This window comes from Archocentrus centrarchus, chromosome 6 (assembly GCF_007364275.1).
Source record: "Archocentrus centrarchus isolate MPI-CPG fArcCen1 chromosome 6, fArcCen1, whole genome shotgun sequence".
Classification (NCBI taxonomy): domain Eukaryota; kingdom Metazoa; phylum Chordata; class Actinopteri; order Cichliformes; family Cichlidae; genus Archocentrus; species Archocentrus centrarchus.
Genome location: NC_044351.1, coordinates 2659115 through 2676832, shown reverse-complemented (window position 1 = coordinate 2676832; position 17718 = coordinate 2659115). Strand labels below are relative to the sequence as shown.

Genomic DNA, 17718 nt, shown 5'->3' with positions numbered 1-17718 from the left:
TGTTTGACAAAAACAAACTCCTTGAAGGAGTCAAAGCTCAAATCCAGCTGCATCCTGATGTTCTCTCCACCTGATGCTGCTTCTGTTTTGGAGCTAGCTTGGTTAGATGCTCGCTGATTAGACTTGCAGGGTCTTTGCGGCCTCTGTAGCCTACGGAAGCGTCCGACCTCATGTCCGCATTTATGCATGTATAGCTGGATTGCGTGTGTTAATTACCTTGTGGTTGTGTGCTGGGGGTTTTTTGGTCCTCGCTCTTTGTGCTCAGTTTTTAGGGTGCAAACATATTTGTCCCTGTTTTTTCACTTTCTTCATTTCTTCACGTCCATTCCCATAGTTTCAGCAGCTCCCTCCAGGAATTTGCTGACATTTGTGAGTCCTTATATTGATGCTTTGATTATTAGTCCTGATTGTTATTATCTGACTGATAAAGTAGCCGGAAACGCACAAGGACTAAACACAACGTTGTGGCTGCGTTGACCCGACGAGTAGTCACGTTTCTCTGGAGGTGGAGGCCGGGTTGCCTTGTAGGATGAGAGCGGTTTCCGTAGCTGCCTTGTGTGCGCTTCTCAGGTCTACTTTGATGTTGGTGTTTTTTTTCCTGACTAAGAAGTGTTCCGTACATCATCCACAACATCATCCACAACAAGACACTCGCTGCTATCTGTGCTATCATAGTAAAAAAAAACAAAAAAAAAAAACACTCCACATGGGACTCTCTGAGGAGCAGCGCGGTGTGCGCACGCACGCACATGCGCACCCATTTGCCCGACGGCGTTCCGAGCTTAAACTCGGAGAGAGGAAAAAAATGATTTCATATCAATCCACAAGACTTTTGAAAAAATAACAATATCTATAATTTCAGTTAGTTTTAGTTAGTTTTGTAAACTCACAATTCAGTTTTAGTTAGTTGTCGTTTCTTCCTTTTAATTTTAGTTTTTATTTATTTCAGTTAACGACAATGTTTTTTCAATTTCAGTTTTCGTTATTTCGTTCGTTTTCGTTAACTATAATAACCCTGATCCAGTAATATCATGGCTATATCACGATTGCTCATAGCGAGTACTCACCCCTGCAGGTGTGCAGGAGCTGCGTCCCGCCTTAGACCTGCTGTGTTCAGCCGTCAGAGACTCGAACAGCGAAGCTCAGAGCCGACAGTTCTCTGAACAGCTGCTCAACATCACCCTGAGCTTCGTGAACACGCAGATCCGCTCCGTGCTGTCCAGCAAACACCGTAAGAAAACACACACACACACTCATGCTGTAGCTGTTCACTTCAGTGTAAAACCCCAGCATTTATATTATATTCTGAGTTGAAGCTGTTCTGCTGTGTCTGCAGACCAGGACTCAGGTGTGCAGAACTGCATAAAGGTTCTGGATCAGTACGTCACCGAGCTGAGGAGCTACATGAAGAGATTCCCCTGGTCTGCAGGGCCCGACACGTCCACTTCCAAAGCTGCTGCTGCTCCAGCTGAGGACGAGGCTCAGCGGGATGAGTGGGAGCAGCTGTCAACAGAGGTAATCTTTTTTTTTTCAACTTTTGTAGGATATGATTTTTAATTTGGTCCTAAAACCCCAGTAACCTTCCTTTATAATGCTGAAAAATATGTGCGAAAAGCTGAAAAGTGTTGTGTTCACGTTGCAGGAAGTGGTCCATCAGTCCATCCTTACCAATCAGATCTCCAGAGCTCAGGCGGTCCTGCGGAGGCGGAACCGGCCTGAAAGTCGCCTGTCGGCTCTGAGGAAGGAGGGTCTGCGTCAGGTGTTCTCCTGCCTGCAGCGCCGAGACCTGCAGACCGCCAACACGCTGCTCACCAACATGGTGAGAACGGCTCACATTCTTCTGCACAAGGAGCAGATCTCAAGAAAAACGTACAGAAAAATGCAAACATACCTGAAAGTCATAACTACACATTCAATATAATAACATAAGGAAAAGAACAAAGAGGAACCATCGCAGTGAAGGAAAGTTCAGCAAAAAGTATGGATTGTTTTACCAGTGGATGGAGTGGGAGTTTTTCTATATCTCCTGATCCATGTTCAGATTAAACGTGACCAGAGTTTCTAATAATGAGACCAGCAGATGTAGAAATAATCTAAAGCTCAGGCTGAGGGCTGCTCTAAGCACTCGCTTATAACAGTTTTTTCTACTCTTGACTCTGTATGATGTCATAGAGAATGGCTATCCCAGATATGGTCATGTGAGGCACAGAGGCCCCACCCACCTGCAAATCAAACCTTGGGCTTGAAGGGGGAAGGGCTAAAACAGCTTGTTTCAGGCAGAGAATGAAGTAAGGGGCCCAGTATGAGATGAGATAAAGAAGGATCATTTTGGTCTATGAATCATGCAAAGCCACTCTAACAGATGCCCCCGCTGTCCTGTTTTCTGACCTGTGTGAACTGATATCCTCAGCCCAAGGGGGGAGTTTGAGTCAGCCCCACAGTAGCCCGACCCCCCCTCACCTCCACTGGCTTCCTTCCACCCCTGCCCCTCCCCACCCTAGTGCTCCTATGCTGTTTTCAACCTCATACGGTGCCCCCTACTGGGCAAAATATGAGATTTTTTTTTTTTTTTTTCCCTAACCTGTCCTATCACCTGTCCTGTCCTGTATGTTTCCCTCTTATCAATGGTAGTGCTGTACAACAGCTGCATGACCACAGACACCTGTCCCCCCTGGTTGTTCTGGTGTTTGTCTTCTCTTGGATGGGTGTTCAGTTTTCATTGTATACTTGTGTACAATGACAGTAAAGTTCAATCTAATCTAACCTAACAGAGCGCAAGCATGAAAACACAGTTACATTTGAACAGATTAGACCCACTTTGTTTCCTTCAGTACTGAAGTGGGCAGTACATCTATGTGCACCCTGCAAACAGGAACTTGATTTGACATCTTTTTAACTGTGACAGTTAAACAAAGTCAGAACATTTAAAACCAGGGCTGAAACTAAAAGACACAGTTACTGAGTCCAATGTTGTCATTTTGTTTATTTTCCTCAAAGTATCCTGATTGTGGAAACCCTGAAGTCCACACTTTTAGAAGAGGTGTGCGCTGACTCCAGATCTGTACTTAAACAGATCAGCAAATTAACCTCTGTGAGTTCATTCGCTGATCTCCTTGAACTTCCCATATGCTTCTTCAAGAGCTCAGTGTCTCACCTTGCACTCGGCTAGTGTGACATTGAGCTACAGCACAGCTGACTAACTTTCTAAATAAAGTCAAAGTGACAGGAATTCAAGCGTTAAGCTGCTTTGTGTTTGGGTTTGCAGGGTTTCAGTGTGAAGCAGCAGCTCCACAGTATCTGCCTCCACACAGATGACAAGGAGCTCCGGGAGTTAATGGTGAGTCTGGCGTTTTACAGGAAACACAACCAGCCACAAACTTCCTCCTTCTTTTTTCCGTCTTTAATAAAATTGTGTATTTTACTTTGAAAAGTACTCTCTAGCTTGCGTTTTATGTAATCTTTAGTTGCAAGACTTCATATTTTTCTGAATGTGAACTTTTGTTCACCTATGACCTCTAAACTGCAGTGCTGCCTTTACGGCTCTCTGTTGTGTGTCTCACCTGTCGGGCAGGTGGAGGAGCTGTCCAGCCGGCGTAACTTCCCAGAGGAGGAGATGCAGAGTGTTCTGTTCATCCGGCAGATGGAGAAGCTGGGATCGCAGCCGGCCGTCCGCTGCACAGGAAGCACCTCGTGTCAAAGGTAAATATGGCGTGCTGCTGCTAGCTGAATACACTGGAACAGCACAGAGTTCCCACCAGTGAACTTTGAGTTCATGCTGGACAGGCCGACTGAATCCGATCCAAACCTGCCTGTTTTAGGAGGCAAAGGGCTACTAAACAGATGTTTTAGCTCCTCTCTCTTTAAGCTGAAAAGCCCACTGAATTTTTAAATTTTTGATGGTTGGCTCAGCGACGGCTGTGGACAGAGGTTTCCTCCCTCTCATCCTGAGCGTGAATGTCAGGGTCATTTTGGGCTTTACTGATTTCTTTGACTTGTTCTTTTTCCGGGGTGCAATGATCGTACAGCGTACATGTTTAATGACTTAAAAAAAAAACAAGTTTGAATTGATTTGGGCTTTTCTCTGATCCATACAGGCTCAAACATACACACACATCTCCACTAATATCTGGTTGCATGTCTCTTAGCAAGTTGCACCCTGATCAGATGCTTTTGGTAGCCATCAACAAGCTTCTGGTATAATCCTGGCTGGATATTTGACCGCTCTTCTTGGCAGGATTGGCAGAGTTTATTTAAACTGGTAAGTTTCCAGGCACAGACCCGGATTTTAAATGTAATCCACAAATTTTTGGGAAGGCCATTGATTGGGATCATTGTCCTGCTGGAACACCCAACTGTGTCCAAGTTTCAGCCATCTAGCTCACCTGAGGTGAAGTTGAAGAATTCTTCATTATTCCATCCATTTTCTTCCGCTTATCCGGGGCCGGGTCACGGGGGCAGCAGCCTAAGCGGAGAAGCTCAGACCTCCACCAGCTCATCCAGAGGGACCCCAAGGCATTCCCAGGCCAGTCGAGAGACATAATGTCTCCAGCGTGTCCTGGGTCTGCCCCGGCGCCTCCTACTGGTAGATTATTCCATCCACTTTGTGCAATGTACCAGTACCACTGGCAGCAGAACAGCCCCAGAGCCTGATGCTGCCACCACCATGCCCAACAGCTGGTACAGTGTTCTTTGAAAGCTTCACCTTTACTCCTCCAAACATCCCTCCTATCATTGAGGCCAAACAGCCACCAGCTTCATCAGTAGTTGACAGCCAGCTCTAAATCCTGAGCTGCCATAAATCACAAGATTTTTGAAGGCCATAACTAAGCAGTGATGACTGAAACGGTCCATCCAGGAGATGTGACTAATTTCAGACTTCTAAAGTTGACTTCTACACAGTCGGACGTGTGATTTGACTCTACACTCATACAGAAAGTACTTTATCTGTACTAATGTTGGTACTTGTATCGACCTGTGTTGTGATATTCGGCTCACTTTTCCACACATTTACCTGATGATTTGAAACATGAACTCAAACACTGTAAACCAATTTATGGAAAATGAGGTCTGAATATTGTCCTCATTTGTCCTCATTAGAATGCACAGACTGTATATTAAGCATGGCATAGCCACCATGAGGTCATCGGTTAGTTTAGTTAGTGGATTTTAAAGCCCCAACTTTAACCACTATGTTGTTTTTTGGAGCCAGGAGCGACCGTATACATCCACAGACTGCATGGGAGCATCACACAGACACACAGATACCTGCTGATCAGTAACAGCCAACGGTCTGTTAGAATAGAATAGAAATCCCTTTATTTGTCCCACAATGGGAAAATTTCAGTGTAGTAGCGGCAAGCTATTGTACAGAGACACAATAGATACTATAAACACAATAAGAAAGTATGAAAAGATAAAAATAAATAGGAAAATACAAATACAGAATATACAAATAATAAAAAACTGTATACACTATGTATAGTATAGAAAATATAGAGATTGTGATCAGTATAGACAATGTGACCAATGAAATGTCAGCAGTGTAGATGTGTACATAGTAGACCCCCTCATGTCTGGGAGCAGTGCTGGTTAAAAAGTCTCACTGCTGCAGGCAGGACGGACCTGCGATAGCGCTCTCTCAAACATTTGGGGTGCAGCAGTCTGTCACTGAGGGAGCTCCTCAAGGCTGTCACAGTTCCATTCAATGTTAGTCCATTGAAGCGCACAGCAGCCATGTTATTGGTCAGGTAATTGCATTAAAAAGGCTCCAACAGCACGAACACATCCAGAGGTCCAGTTCGGACTCCAGGTAGCTGCGGTGAAGCCTCGCAGGCAGACAGACAGCAGTCAGAGAGGGCCCTGACTCCAGGAGACGGCTAAAAGTTATTTCCTCATACTGTTGTTATGACGGGGGAACTATCCATGTTTATTTATTTATTTATATAAATAAATTATTTATTTATTTATATGCTCTCTGCCATTAATTCTCATCAGGTAGCTTTTCTTCTCAGCCACTTCTTTCATCGTCGTAAACGTCCTCACTACCATCTGAAGCCTCTCTGTGCTCCGAGCTGTTCCTTTTGCTATTTCTGTTCCCTTTTATGTTAACTGCCCTGAACCTCCTCTCTAAACCCTCTGAATTCTCTCTTTATCTCCTCTGAGCCTCCCTTCAAGCCTTCTCCTCCTTCTGCAGATATCCCTGCTTTATATATTCAGACGTTTATGCATCTAAGTAAACTCTTTGTTTTGACTTTGAGAATGCAAAAACTTTCCAGGATTGTTCAGATGGTTCGTAAGGAGGGGGACGGTGAGGAGGTTCTGAAGGAGCTGCAGGGACAGAGGAGACCTCAGGAAGAGGAGGGGGGACTCTGGAGGATACTGAGACTGGACTGGGTGAGGAACTGGGACCAGAGCTGCAGGACAGCCATCCTCCTGTCCAGACTCCAGCACACAGGTAGGACACTAAGTCGGGATCAGCAACTTAAAAGTCTGTACTCAGCATTTAACAACAATTCCCTTTCTCCATTAGAGCTGAGCTCCTGCGACTCTTCAGTGTTGTGGCGTTATCTGACCGCCCTGCACGACCAGCGCCGAGTGGTTGACTGGATCCAGAATACGGGGGCCTCTGGCGCTCCCCGGTGGCCGGACTTCACCCCAGAACTGGTGGACAACAGCACGGCCTGCAGCAGCTACATGAGGGAGAGCATCCTGGACCTGCTGGCTAGGTACAGCAGCTCACTGAGGAGTCATCCCAGAGATGATATTTTGGGTGTGAATACACGAGTAAACATGGTTACAAATTCCTGCAAACTTATGTGAATGTTGGCAGCTTCACTGTGAGCATCGGGAGGCCAGTGATCAGTATTTTCACGCTTTCCTAGATCTGAAAGAGCAAATACGCTGACCCTCGACATGGCAGAAACATGATCAGAAGCTCCTGTTTAAATGACCGCAGAGAGCCTGAGAGCTTTCACCTCATGGTCACCAGGGCATGAAAACTGTGTCTACAGAATCACAAATCTGTGATCAGACACAACCGTAATCATGCAAACTTAAGGCATGGTTACTTTGATGGGAGAAATGAACCGCAGGGCTTTTTTTTCTTTTCCGGCAGGAGAGGTGTGTTCGTCCCGGAGGAGCTGGCAGACCTGGAGCAGCTGCTGTGGAGGTTGGCTCAGGGTGGAGGCCTGATGGCTTCATCTCCTCCCATCCCTCAGTACCGCTCCCCCCTCGGGCTCGACCTCCACAGCGTCTTTATCACCTTCTGTCTGGAGCACAACCTTCAGTACCTGCTGTACACCTACCTGGAGCACTACAGGTGTGTGTGTGTGTGTGTGTGTGTGTGTGTGTGTGTGTGTGTGTGTGTGTGTGTGTGTGTGTGTGTGTGTGTGTGTGTGCGTGTGCGTGTGTGTGTGTGATATGTAGGAATCCCTTTTAAAACCAATTACCTGAATTAATAAAATCATTAGCTGATAATGAGCTCTGGGCCTTCTCTCCACAGACTGACCCCCAGAAACTGCCCCCTCCTGAGCAGTCAGAGCCTCTCTGAGAGTCAGCCCTGGTTTGAGATGCTGGTGAGGATCCAGGAGATCACCAGAGATTTGTCAGGTAGGCACAACACTGCTGCAGCACTGCTGCAATGTGACCTTATTTGCACTAAATATATTGCAGAGTTTGTGAATCCATTCTTTGACTCTCTCCTTTCAGCAGGTATGAATCTGTTATGTTTTGAATTTTAAAATCTGGTTCTCTTTCTTTCTGTTCTTCCAGACCCAGGACTGCTCTTCCAGGCCAGTTTAACCAGTGCTCAGGTGTTATTACCTGGCAGCCAGGCGTCTCTCAGCAGTCTGCTGTTAGAGGGACACAGTCTGCTCACTCTGGCCGCCATCATGTTTTCCCCCGGAGGAATCGACCAGGTAAACTCTGCTCCTAGCAGAAAGCAGCCGTTGTTGTTTGAGCTGTGAAATGATGAGGAGGGTGCAGACATCAGATGGTAACTGATGAATGACCAATAAGCTGGGGGCAGGTGATCAGCAGACTGCAGGAGGAGTTTCTGCTCAGGTTATAAAACTATTTTCTAATGAGAAGAAGGAAGCGGCAAAGTCAGTGAGTCAGGATGTGACTGGGATCAAGTTAAAGATAAATTAAAGACAGACGCTGCTTGAAGTCAATAATCTACGGCGGAGAAAAACAACAACAAGCCCCGCCCCTGGCAGGCGTCCGTCTCACAAACGTGTCACTCTGCAAACACAGGTCCTACTGTCCATGCCCATATTTTCCTGTGACCTTTACCTTGAAGTCAAGGTCACAGAGGTTCAATTTTTAGGAGATGCATCTGTGGTGTGAATTCATTAATAGTGTTAAACATTAAAAAGGATGGAAGCCAAGACTGGAATAATAAGGAAGTGTTTTAGCGAAGGATGTTCACGTGCTTTCTGTGTGCAGGTGATGGCTCAGGGTGAAAGGTCAGGCAGGTCGGAGAGGACGGTCGACCCTCAGCTGCTGAAGATGGCACTGGCCCCCCATCCCAAACTGAGGGCTGCCCTGTTCCCCGCCGGACCCCGAGGAAACGGCCCGCCCTCCGACATCTCCGTGTACCACCTCCTGCAGGTAAACTCTCACCTGTCAGCCGCCGGCAGCGTTGTCCTCCTCGTTATGGTGGGTTGTGTGTTTTCTGAGAGCCTGCTGGTGTTTTCTTCCAGTCCCTCCACCCGCTGGACCCTTCCAGGCTGTTTGGCTGGCAGGCAGCAAACACCCTCAACTCCACCGGTAAGATCCAAAAGCCAGCGCGAAGGTCACGGCTCAGGTGCTGTGGTGACAGCTTAACAGACTCATGATTCAGTCAGTTTTCCCCACAAAAGTCCAGAGTTTGAACTCTGACCTTTGGAAACTAAGAAACAGGAAAATCTTTCTTTTTGGGGCGTTTTGTTTTAAATTAGGCATTAATGAATTATGCACCAATGGAAACACAAATTTCTTTGTGTGAGGTCCCTGCGATGTGTAGTGAGAGTAGGGAGCAGACCCCGGAGAGGTGGAGGTACAGTACTGTGCAAAAGTCTTGAGTCACCCCTCATTACCGTGTGTGTGTGTGTGTGTGTGTGTGTGTTACGATAGCTGGTAAAGTGTCGAATGAATTCTGATAAAACTCTGTTTGGGCACAGAGGTCAGAGGTCATGTTCACAGAGGAGAATAATGCTGTAAAACTGTTTCTCACTGCCATTGATTGTATTGACAGCATACATGATCAGGTATAAGATTCTGACCACTCACAGGTGACGTGAGTAACTCTGATTATCTCTCCATCACGGCAGCTGTTAGTGGGTGGGATGTATCAGGCAGCAAGTCCTCAAGTTGAGGCATTAAAAGCAGGAAAACTGGGCGAACGTAAGGATTTGAGTGAGTTTGATGAGGGCCAAACTGTGACGTGCCTAAAGAGACAATTTAAAATAGTTTCTTTAAGTTGTCTGTTATGTGTAGACACAACACTGCTTCATCCCTCGAGTTAGGAGCCTTTTTAATGCTTCAGTGATTTACAGGTCAGTGCTAACAGGCTTGAGAAATAAACAAAAAACATTCCTGTGAAAATGCTCAGGTCCAAGGAGTGAAAAAGCAGCCAGTGTCCAAAAAAGACCTTCAGACAGCTGGAGAACTGTTACTCAGGACCCCTTTAAAAATTAAAGTCAGGAAACAAAATAAAAGAAACAAGAGGAGGCTCAAGAGTTTCTCACACTGGAGAGAAGAGGAACGAAAGTGAGCAGAAGCAGGACAGAATACATGTGTGAGTGAGAGGGAGTCATCTGCAAGGAGCAGAGGGAGTGAAGGTGGAGGAGTTTAAATAGATGGGGTCAACCATCCAAAGCTGCAGCCAGTGTGGTGTTTCTCCACAGAAACGTCAGAGCTGCCTCATTTCTCCAGCCCTCACCTGGTCCAGAAGTTCGCTCTGAAAGAGAACCTGGACTATCTCTACTACCTCCATCATGGCCGACCATCTTTCGCGTACGCCACCTTCCTCGTCCAGCAGCTGAGCGGCAGCAGTGACGTCAAGTTGACGTAAGTGCTGCACACTGATTTCAGTGTTTCTACTGAGGAAAGTCTAACTGTGCGAGGACGCCACAAAAGCATCGTCCTGCTTCTGAGCAGCAGTGATGTGTGTGTGTGTGTGTGTGTGTGTGTGTGTGTGTGTGTGTGTGTGTGTGTGTGTGTGTGTGTGTGTGTGTGTGTGTGTGTTTCAGGGTGCAGGAGGCCTCACTGCGCGCGTCCAGATTGGCTCTGCAGTGTTTCAACGTGCCGGCGGTGGCGTCGGCTGCCGTTTGCTTCTGTGAGCTGCTGGGAGTCTCCAGCCTCAAGCTGAGGGTCGACATCAGAGCTATGAATGCAGTCCTGCAGCACTGGAACCAACACAACACACACGGCACTCCAACACAGCATCTGCACACTCTGGGTATACACACACACACACACACACAGCTTTCTGTAATAAACATGTTTATTTCTACTTGAAAGTTTTAACAAGGGAGTCTATGGGGACTGACTCACTGTGGCGCCTCTGATGGACAGCAGAGGAACTGCAGCTCTCCACACTTTAAACAGGAGTGGATGCTTGGACACATGTATCTCCTCTGCTGTCTCCTTTCAGTGTCTAAAGGTGTAAAGCTGGTGGGGACGGAGTCTGGAGCCGCAGAGGAGCTGATTGGTTACCTGGAAGTTGCAGTGACAGACAGTCTGGAGCAGAGAGGCGTCATCAGGTCGGTCGATGTCCGCTTGCAGCTCAGAAACGTGAAATTGACGGGGTTTTCAAAACAGGAAGTTTCTGAGCTTCTTAAGACTTGTTTCCTGTCTGTGTGTAAAGGTTTGAATTGAACTGAATGGACACAAAAACACACACCTACCTGCACACATTTTCAACTGTTAGCTTTGTAATATCCTTCCAAAATTTTAGTCATGTTAATCACGTGTATATTTATTTAGTGTGTTTGTTTTCTGTCAGGTCGTCGTACGAGGCGGCTCAGGAGTGGGCACTGCCCGTTCAGTTCTGTCAGCTCCACAATCTGCAGCTGAGCTCTGTTTACCCCACCCACTGCGCCCACGATGGACAGTTCATCCACTTCCTGTTATTCGTCCAACTGCACAGCTTCCCACCTCAGCAGGTGAGTGCAAATACACACACACACACACACACACACACAGCATTCGTATGTTAACGCTCTTGGTGATGGGTAATAGCAGTAGCCCTCACTGTAAGCATTCGTTAATAGTAATCTGGGTGAAATAACCATATTTGGTTCTTCCTCCAGGTGAGGCTGCTGGTGGCTCAGTTTGGCCCCACCCTGCAGGCCCACCTCAGCTTGGCGTTTCAGGACCTGCAGGTTTACAGTAAGCAGAGGAGCTGCGACTCTGACGAGCAGCATTCAGTCCTGAGAACTGAGGGGGCAACCTCTGGGAGCCCGGAGCACCCCGGGGAGATGTTCCAGGTCCTCCTGCAGAGCCAGGAGGAGCCGGCGCCCTGCAGGTACCTGCTGCAGGAGGCGCTGGTGCAGCGCTGCCCAACGCTGGCGGTACTGGCTGCCTGTGTGCAGGTAAAAGGGCAAAACACACCCAGCGGTTCTTTTCTTATCTAAAGTTATTATGCTGACCAAAGCCACGTATCCACTCCATAAACTGCAGCTCCTCTGCAGCCCAGCAGAGGCTCCAGCAGTGAGTCGTAGACATGTTAAAACTTCACAGCAGAAATAAACGTGTTTCAAACGTGTCTTAAAGTTTGTGGTTCACGTCACTTTCGTCCTTGTTTGATTGACAGGGAGCAGAGCTGCTGCCGTGCCTTTGTGTGTGGGTGCTGACCTCTGTCGATGATGTCACCATCAAGGAAGCCACCTCCCACCTGGTTCAAGCCCCCCAGCATCACGAATGGACCCTGCATGACCTGTCAATCATCTGGAGGACGCTGCTGGGCCGGGGCCACGTCAGGCCCCTCCTGCGAGGCTTCGAGCTCTTCCAGAGGGTAAAAATATGCCAGGAGATCCGAATCTGTTCCCCACCTGTCTCAGCTGATGGGGAGTCAAACAGGCTAAAACCTTCTAAATATTTTTCTAAAACTTGGGGTTTAAACCTCTGAAAAATGTAGCTGACATGTTTTTCAGTCAATTTCCTGAGATCAGTCTTCAGCCACTCAGCTCTTTGGATGAGATGTTCTCAAAGAAGATGTGAAAAAATAAGAAAAGATACTTTTAAGGAACTGTAAGCTGTCACAACAGAAACGTGGTACTTGTACCAGCACAGGGGTTCAGCTCTGCTGTGTGAAGGTTATAGAGGCTTGAATGTCTGATTTTTGTACGTTGTGCATTAAAGGCTCAGAGGATGAATTATACACACTGGAGCAGAGCTCAGTTCTTGGTACTGTTTAATAAGTGTGACATTTTCTGACTGCAGTCAAGGAGAAACCTCCTCTCTGATGTTCTTTCCTTTTGAAAAAGTCAACTTTTGAACTCAGAAAGAAACTTTAATTTTATGTCTGAATATGTTTTTTTTTTTTTTTTTTATCCATTCGGATGTTAAAGGTCAAATGAAACCGCTTTGGTTTGGCACAGATTCTTAGTCTATTTTTCAAATACTGCCTAAAAAGATACGACACATAAGGATTTTCTGTGATTTTCAGATGTTGAATTTATTTGATCTGAAGCTGCTTTGATCTTCTTTGATGTTTGTGCGTCAGGACTGTCCTCTGGTGTTGGTGCTCAGGATGTTTGAGCTGTGCTGCGACTTCAGGAACTTCACCGAGGCCAAATCGAAGCTGCTGGACTTCCAGCGGACGCTCGTCACCGTGAGTCCGGCCGACTGCTCGATGTTGCATTAGCTCCCCCTTTTTTTTTCTTCATCATCTTCTTCGTTAGAGAGTGGTCAGCTGACCTTCTGTTTCTTAATCACCCGGAAACCCGGCTTTTCAATCATAGCAACCCACTTTTAGGGACAGGTCACATTTGTCAGCTCATTATAAACTCACATCCCATCTCACTGGTGCAGTAGCTGCTGTCATTATTAAATATGGCCAATATTTCAAATGATGAGCTCAGTGTATGTACTGTAATCCCTGTGAGCCCAAAGCTCAGACTAAACACTCAGTTTCACACAGTTTTTCTATTTTTGGAGCTCTATGATGTCACAGAGAGCCGGTCATCTCTGGCACAGAAGCCCCACCTACCTGCTTTTTAAATGAGGGGCAGCCAATCATAAGAAAGTTGCCTTTAAGAGGGAGGAGCTAAAACAGTTTGTTTCAGACAGAGGATGAGTCGAGGGGCTGCACTGAGGTCCAGTTTAAGATAAAGAAGGATGATTATGAACTGTGAATCATGCAAAGCTCCTCTGGTAGAGTTCAAGAATAAAATCATGGAACTGGAGATGAGCAGAATAGTTTGGAACCTCTCCAAAGCCAAAGTTTCAGGTCTCGACAAGTTTGATGACACATCTTCTCTAATCTGCCTCTCTGTTCACGTAGCTGAGAACCAGCGGGCCGGCAGCCCCGGGCGGCCTCCCCCTGCAGTGGGTGGAGAGCCAGGCGTCAGTGCTACTCTTCACGATGCTGAAGCGCTGCTCCACCCAGTACGACCTCCACCGGCTGTTGCAGCTCCTCGCCGACGTTGACAAACTCCTCAAATCCAACGGTGAGCTGTGAGAGTCACAGAAGGCGTCAGAGTGACAGTCTGCAGGTGCCTGCTTTATCAACCCTCTGGAAAAACCCTGTTTTACTGATTTCTTTTCTTTCCTTCATTTCAAGGTCCAGATTTCAGGAAGCTGAGCCAGCTGAGTCAGTTGCTTCAAGGGTCAGAGGTCAACCTGTCTCCCAGGCTTCTGCAGAGCAGTTCTCCCTCCGTCCAGCAGGAGGAGTTCCAGGCCACCGTGGACGCTCTGCAAGCAAGGGGGCATTACGGCCAGGCCAGGCAGGTCGCCCTGCTGGCCGGCCTGCCCGTCCATCGTCTGCTGCTCAGCCAGGTCTGATCCACCTGTACACAGCCAGGTTTTAGGCTCAAATATTGCAGTTTCTCCTTCATGAATAGTTAAAATCTGAACTTGTGACACTCATTCATCATTTGTCCTGGCCAGAGTGTCTCAAAAGCAGATTTAGCACAGATGCTGAAATGCTCTGCACAGTGTTAAAAGTCGAGGACTGAGAACTTGTTTCTGGTTTGAGAGAAACAGGAACCGATGACCGTGAACTGGTTTTAGAGAATCACAGTATTTATAGTTCCTTCGTGCTCTTTTTTCAGGCGTTTTGAACCTTTGTAAAAGTCATTTGGGAAGCGTCTCTTCAAAGTTAAAAGCAGCTTTTGTCTGTCCTCCTTTAGCTTCTTCAGGAAGTGAACACTCAGAAGTCCAAGCGACAGTGGGCCAGGCTGGAGACCCGGGTCAGCTTCTGGAAGAAATGTCACGAGCAGCTGAAGGCCGACAGCACCGATCCAGAATCTGCCTCCCAGTTCTTCCTGTCACAGGCTCAGACTGACACTTCAGACCCTCCAGAGGCTCAGGAGGACCTGCTGGACGTCCAGGAGCGCTGCCTGCTGCTCGGGCTCGCCGCTCACTGGCTCTCCCAGCTCAGCCCGGCTCCAGTGGACAAACTGGAGAGCCTGGAGAAAGAGCAGTGGCTCAGCCGGGTCCGTAAACACATCCTTACCATTGCCATGGAGAAGGAGAGCGTCTTTAACCTGCCGCCGCCGGCCGTCACACCTGAAATGAACACGTACGAGGTGCTCATGAAGGAGGTGTCCTTCTCCAACATAACAGAGCTGAATACAGAGAGCTGCCTCAGTCTGGACGGACTCCCAGGTCCCTCTGAGGAGCAGGACGAGCTGAATACCGAGTCAGCATTGAGTCCAGAGGAGAAGAGCGTGCTGGCCACTCTGATTGGTCAGCTATTAGATGACGGCAGTATCCATGAAGCCAGTCGCATTTGCCGTTATTTCTCCCTGTACCACCCGGACATGTGGGTGGTGCTGCGCTGCCAAGCCCTGGCATCCGGAGACCTGAACGACGAACCCCAGGAGGAGGCCTCGGAAGCTCCGGCGAGGACGAGCATCACGAGCTGTAAGCTGACCTTCAGTTTACGTACAGACACACATCAGACCTCCTCTGTTAGCAGAACGTCCTGAAAACTCTGAAATAACGGTTTCATTTTTAAAGCACAAGATGTCACAGCTTTTCATGACTGTAGGACTGTTTTTTTATTATTAATTGTATTAGAAGTACTCATGTCTATGATAAAATAGGAATATCCATCCATACAGCCACTTATCCAAGTCTGGGTCACAGGACCAACAGTCTAAGCAGAAACCACCCACACTTCCCTTTTCCAGCTCTTCCAGGGGATACCTTGGTGATCCCGCGCTGAGCTGAGAGATGTAATCTCTCTGGGTCTCCTTCTGGTAGCACATGCCCAAAACACCTCACCTAGGAGGTATCCCGTTCAGATGTCCAAACCACCTCAGCTGTTTCCTTTCAGTGTGGAGGAGCAGCAGCTCTTCTGAATGACTGAGCCTCCTCAGCCTGTCTCTAAGCCCAGACACCCTTCAGAGGAACTCATTTCTGCTGCATTTATCCATAATCTCATTCTTTCAGCTGCTACCACAGCTCGAGGTCGTACAGTAGGTGTGGGTACGAATGTACAGCTTTGCTTTCACACCCAGCTCTCGCTTCATCACAGCAAACCGCGCCACTGAGAGTGCAGGCAGCACTTTGATCTTCTGGTCAAAATGTATCGAGTTTTGAAAGCTGCTTCACTGAAAACACTGAGCGATCATCAGCGATCTCTTTCCTCCTCCAGCTCCCTCCGTCAGCAGCCTGTCCTCCTTTGTGATGCTCCCTCTCCCTGAAGACGAGGTCACTGTCCAGCTCCAGAAACTGGTGGATCAGTGTCGCCATGGCAACAACTACTGCAAACAAGTCCTCAGTCTCTACCAGCTCTCCAAGGTACACGACCTCCCAACCTTTAAATGAACTCATAACGTTCCTATATAATTGTCTGCTTGTGCAGGATTATTTTTCTCCATAAAGCTGTTTAAAAGGAAGTATTTCAAGAATTTTAATTAAAAAATTATCATTTTGTGAGTCACTGGAGTGTCTGGCTATAGCTGTTAAATTAAAACGAGAAGAACCAGGAAGATGTGTTGAGTTAATCTGTCCTCCTCAGGAGCTGCAGTGCTCCTTCAGCAGCATCTGCATGGAGGAACCCTGCACGGTGCTGGAGAAGCTGCTGCTGTCCGAGCAGCCGGAGCGCTTCAGGAAAGCTCGGACCTTCATCAAAGCTCAGGGTCTCCCTGCGGACGCTGTCGCTGAGCTCATCTCCTCCGCTGTGGTTCAGGCGCTGCTGGCCTCCACGCAGGAGCTGCAGCACGGTGAGAACCTGGTCACATGTCTCACATTTAAAAACAACAGCTTTCCAGCATGAAGCCTCAGTGCTCACAAAACGTGTAACTGTGTGTGTGTGTGTGTGTGTGTGTGTGTGTGTGTGTGTGTGTGTGTGTGTTAGTGATGGAGAAGCACATATACAGGCCACTGGAGGGCAGGGACGCGCTGGTGCAACTGATCAAACTGTGTGACGACCCGAACATGGTGGGACTCAAACTGCTGGAAAACCTCAACACTGTTCCACTGAGAGACCTGAACTGCAGTATGACACACACACACACACACACACACACACACACACACACACACACACACACATATTAGCAGGAAAATGCCTGTCATATTCACTGGACTGGACCCCAGATGTTCTTATTTTAAATTTTCATCCTTTTATGAATGCTTTTTTTATACACAGTTTTCTTTGCATGCATCCTCTGTTGATGTTGTTCTCCCTCCACCACTCATCCAGGGTCATAAACAACCTCGTGCGCACACATGAGCACATAGACTTACTCACATATGGTGGCAACAGTATAAAAACATTAACAAAATTAGAAATTTCCTAAATCTACAGCCCAGCGGTGGCACTGAGAGGCCCAGCTTCTTATTTTAGGAGGTCTGAAGGTCCTTTCTTGTCTCCTGTAGTCGTAGAGCTGCTGATCGTGGCTCACAGCTGTTTCAGTCTCACCTGCAACATGGAGGGGATCGTGAGAGTGCTCCAAGCCGCCCGTCACCTCAGCCACACCTACCTGGCTCCAGGAGAGCACTACAGCCTGCTGGTGAGCCCCAAAATCCCAGATCCACAACCCGCAATTATCCGTCTACTGCCAGATTCTCCTTGATCACCAGAGTCTGTGAAGTCCTTCTAACAAGTGTCCAAACTTCAGGAAAATCTCAACTTCTTTCTTTTATTCAGTTAACTGAAGAGTCACTGCATGAGCTAATCAGCTCAAAGCATCTGCTCACTTATTTCAAAGTTGGATTCCAGGACACGCGTAAAACTTTTCATCTAACTTGGAAAAATAAATTAGGAGTCGGTGACTCCTCTCCTGTCACCAGTAGACGTTTGCCATGTGTCGCGTTTGACCTCAAAAACATGTCGGAAAGTGTCCCGGACAGGAAGCTGGAATCAGTCCAGTCAGTGTGCTCCCAGTAATTAAAGTGTGTGTGGGTGTGTGTGTGTCTGTGTGCAGGTGCGTCTGCTGACAGGGATCGGCAGGTACAACGAGATGACGTACATCTTCGACCTGCTGCATCAGAACCACTGCTTCGAGATGCTGCTGAGGAAGAAGATGGACACAGACAGAGGACAGGTCGAACACACAC

The 17718-nt window shown here is 47.6% G+C and overlaps 1 protein-coding gene across 1 annotated transcript in view; it reads left to right on the top strand.

Moving 5' to 3' along the window:
- spg11 (SPG11 vesicle trafficking associated, spatacsin) overlaps nt 1–17718 on the top strand; it is a 28236-nt gene that overhangs the window by 7480 nt on the left and 3038 nt on the right. Inside the window, exons 9-35 of the mRNA XM_030731549.1 lie at nt 1076–1231; nt 1337–1515; nt 1643–1819; nt 3266–3337; nt 3572–3699; nt 6276–6454; nt 6530–6725; nt 7115–7318; nt 7502–7608; nt 7771–7916; nt 8446–8610; nt 8703–8769; nt 9888–10050; nt 10233–10441; nt 10637–10745; nt 10988–11147; nt 11295–11576; nt 11798–11998; nt 12710–12817; nt 13490–13655; nt 13769–13983; nt 14337–15072; nt 15809–15954; nt 16175–16379; nt 16514–16654; nt 17038–17171; nt 17586–17705. Of these exons, the coding sequence (XP_030587409.1) occupies nt 1076–1231; nt 1337–1515; nt 1643–1819; nt 3266–3337; nt 3572–3699; nt 6276–6454; nt 6530–6725; nt 7115–7318; nt 7502–7608; nt 7771–7916; nt 8446–8610; nt 8703–8769; nt 9888–10050; nt 10233–10441; nt 10637–10745; nt 10988–11147; nt 11295–11576; nt 11798–11998; nt 12710–12817; nt 13490–13655; nt 13769–13983; nt 14337–15072; nt 15809–15954; nt 16175–16379; nt 16514–16654; nt 17038–17171; nt 17586–17705 (4871 nt within the window). The remainder of the gene's footprint in view (nt 1–1075; nt 1232–1336; nt 1516–1642; nt 1820–3265; nt 3338–3571; nt 3700–6275; nt 6455–6529; nt 6726–7114; nt 7319–7501; nt 7609–7770; nt 7917–8445; nt 8611–8702; nt 8770–9887; nt 10051–10232; nt 10442–10636; nt 10746–10987; nt 11148–11294; nt 11577–11797; nt 11999–12709; nt 12818–13489; nt 13656–13768; nt 13984–14336; nt 15073–15808; nt 15955–16174; nt 16380–16513; nt 16655–17037; nt 17172–17585; nt 17706–17718) is intronic.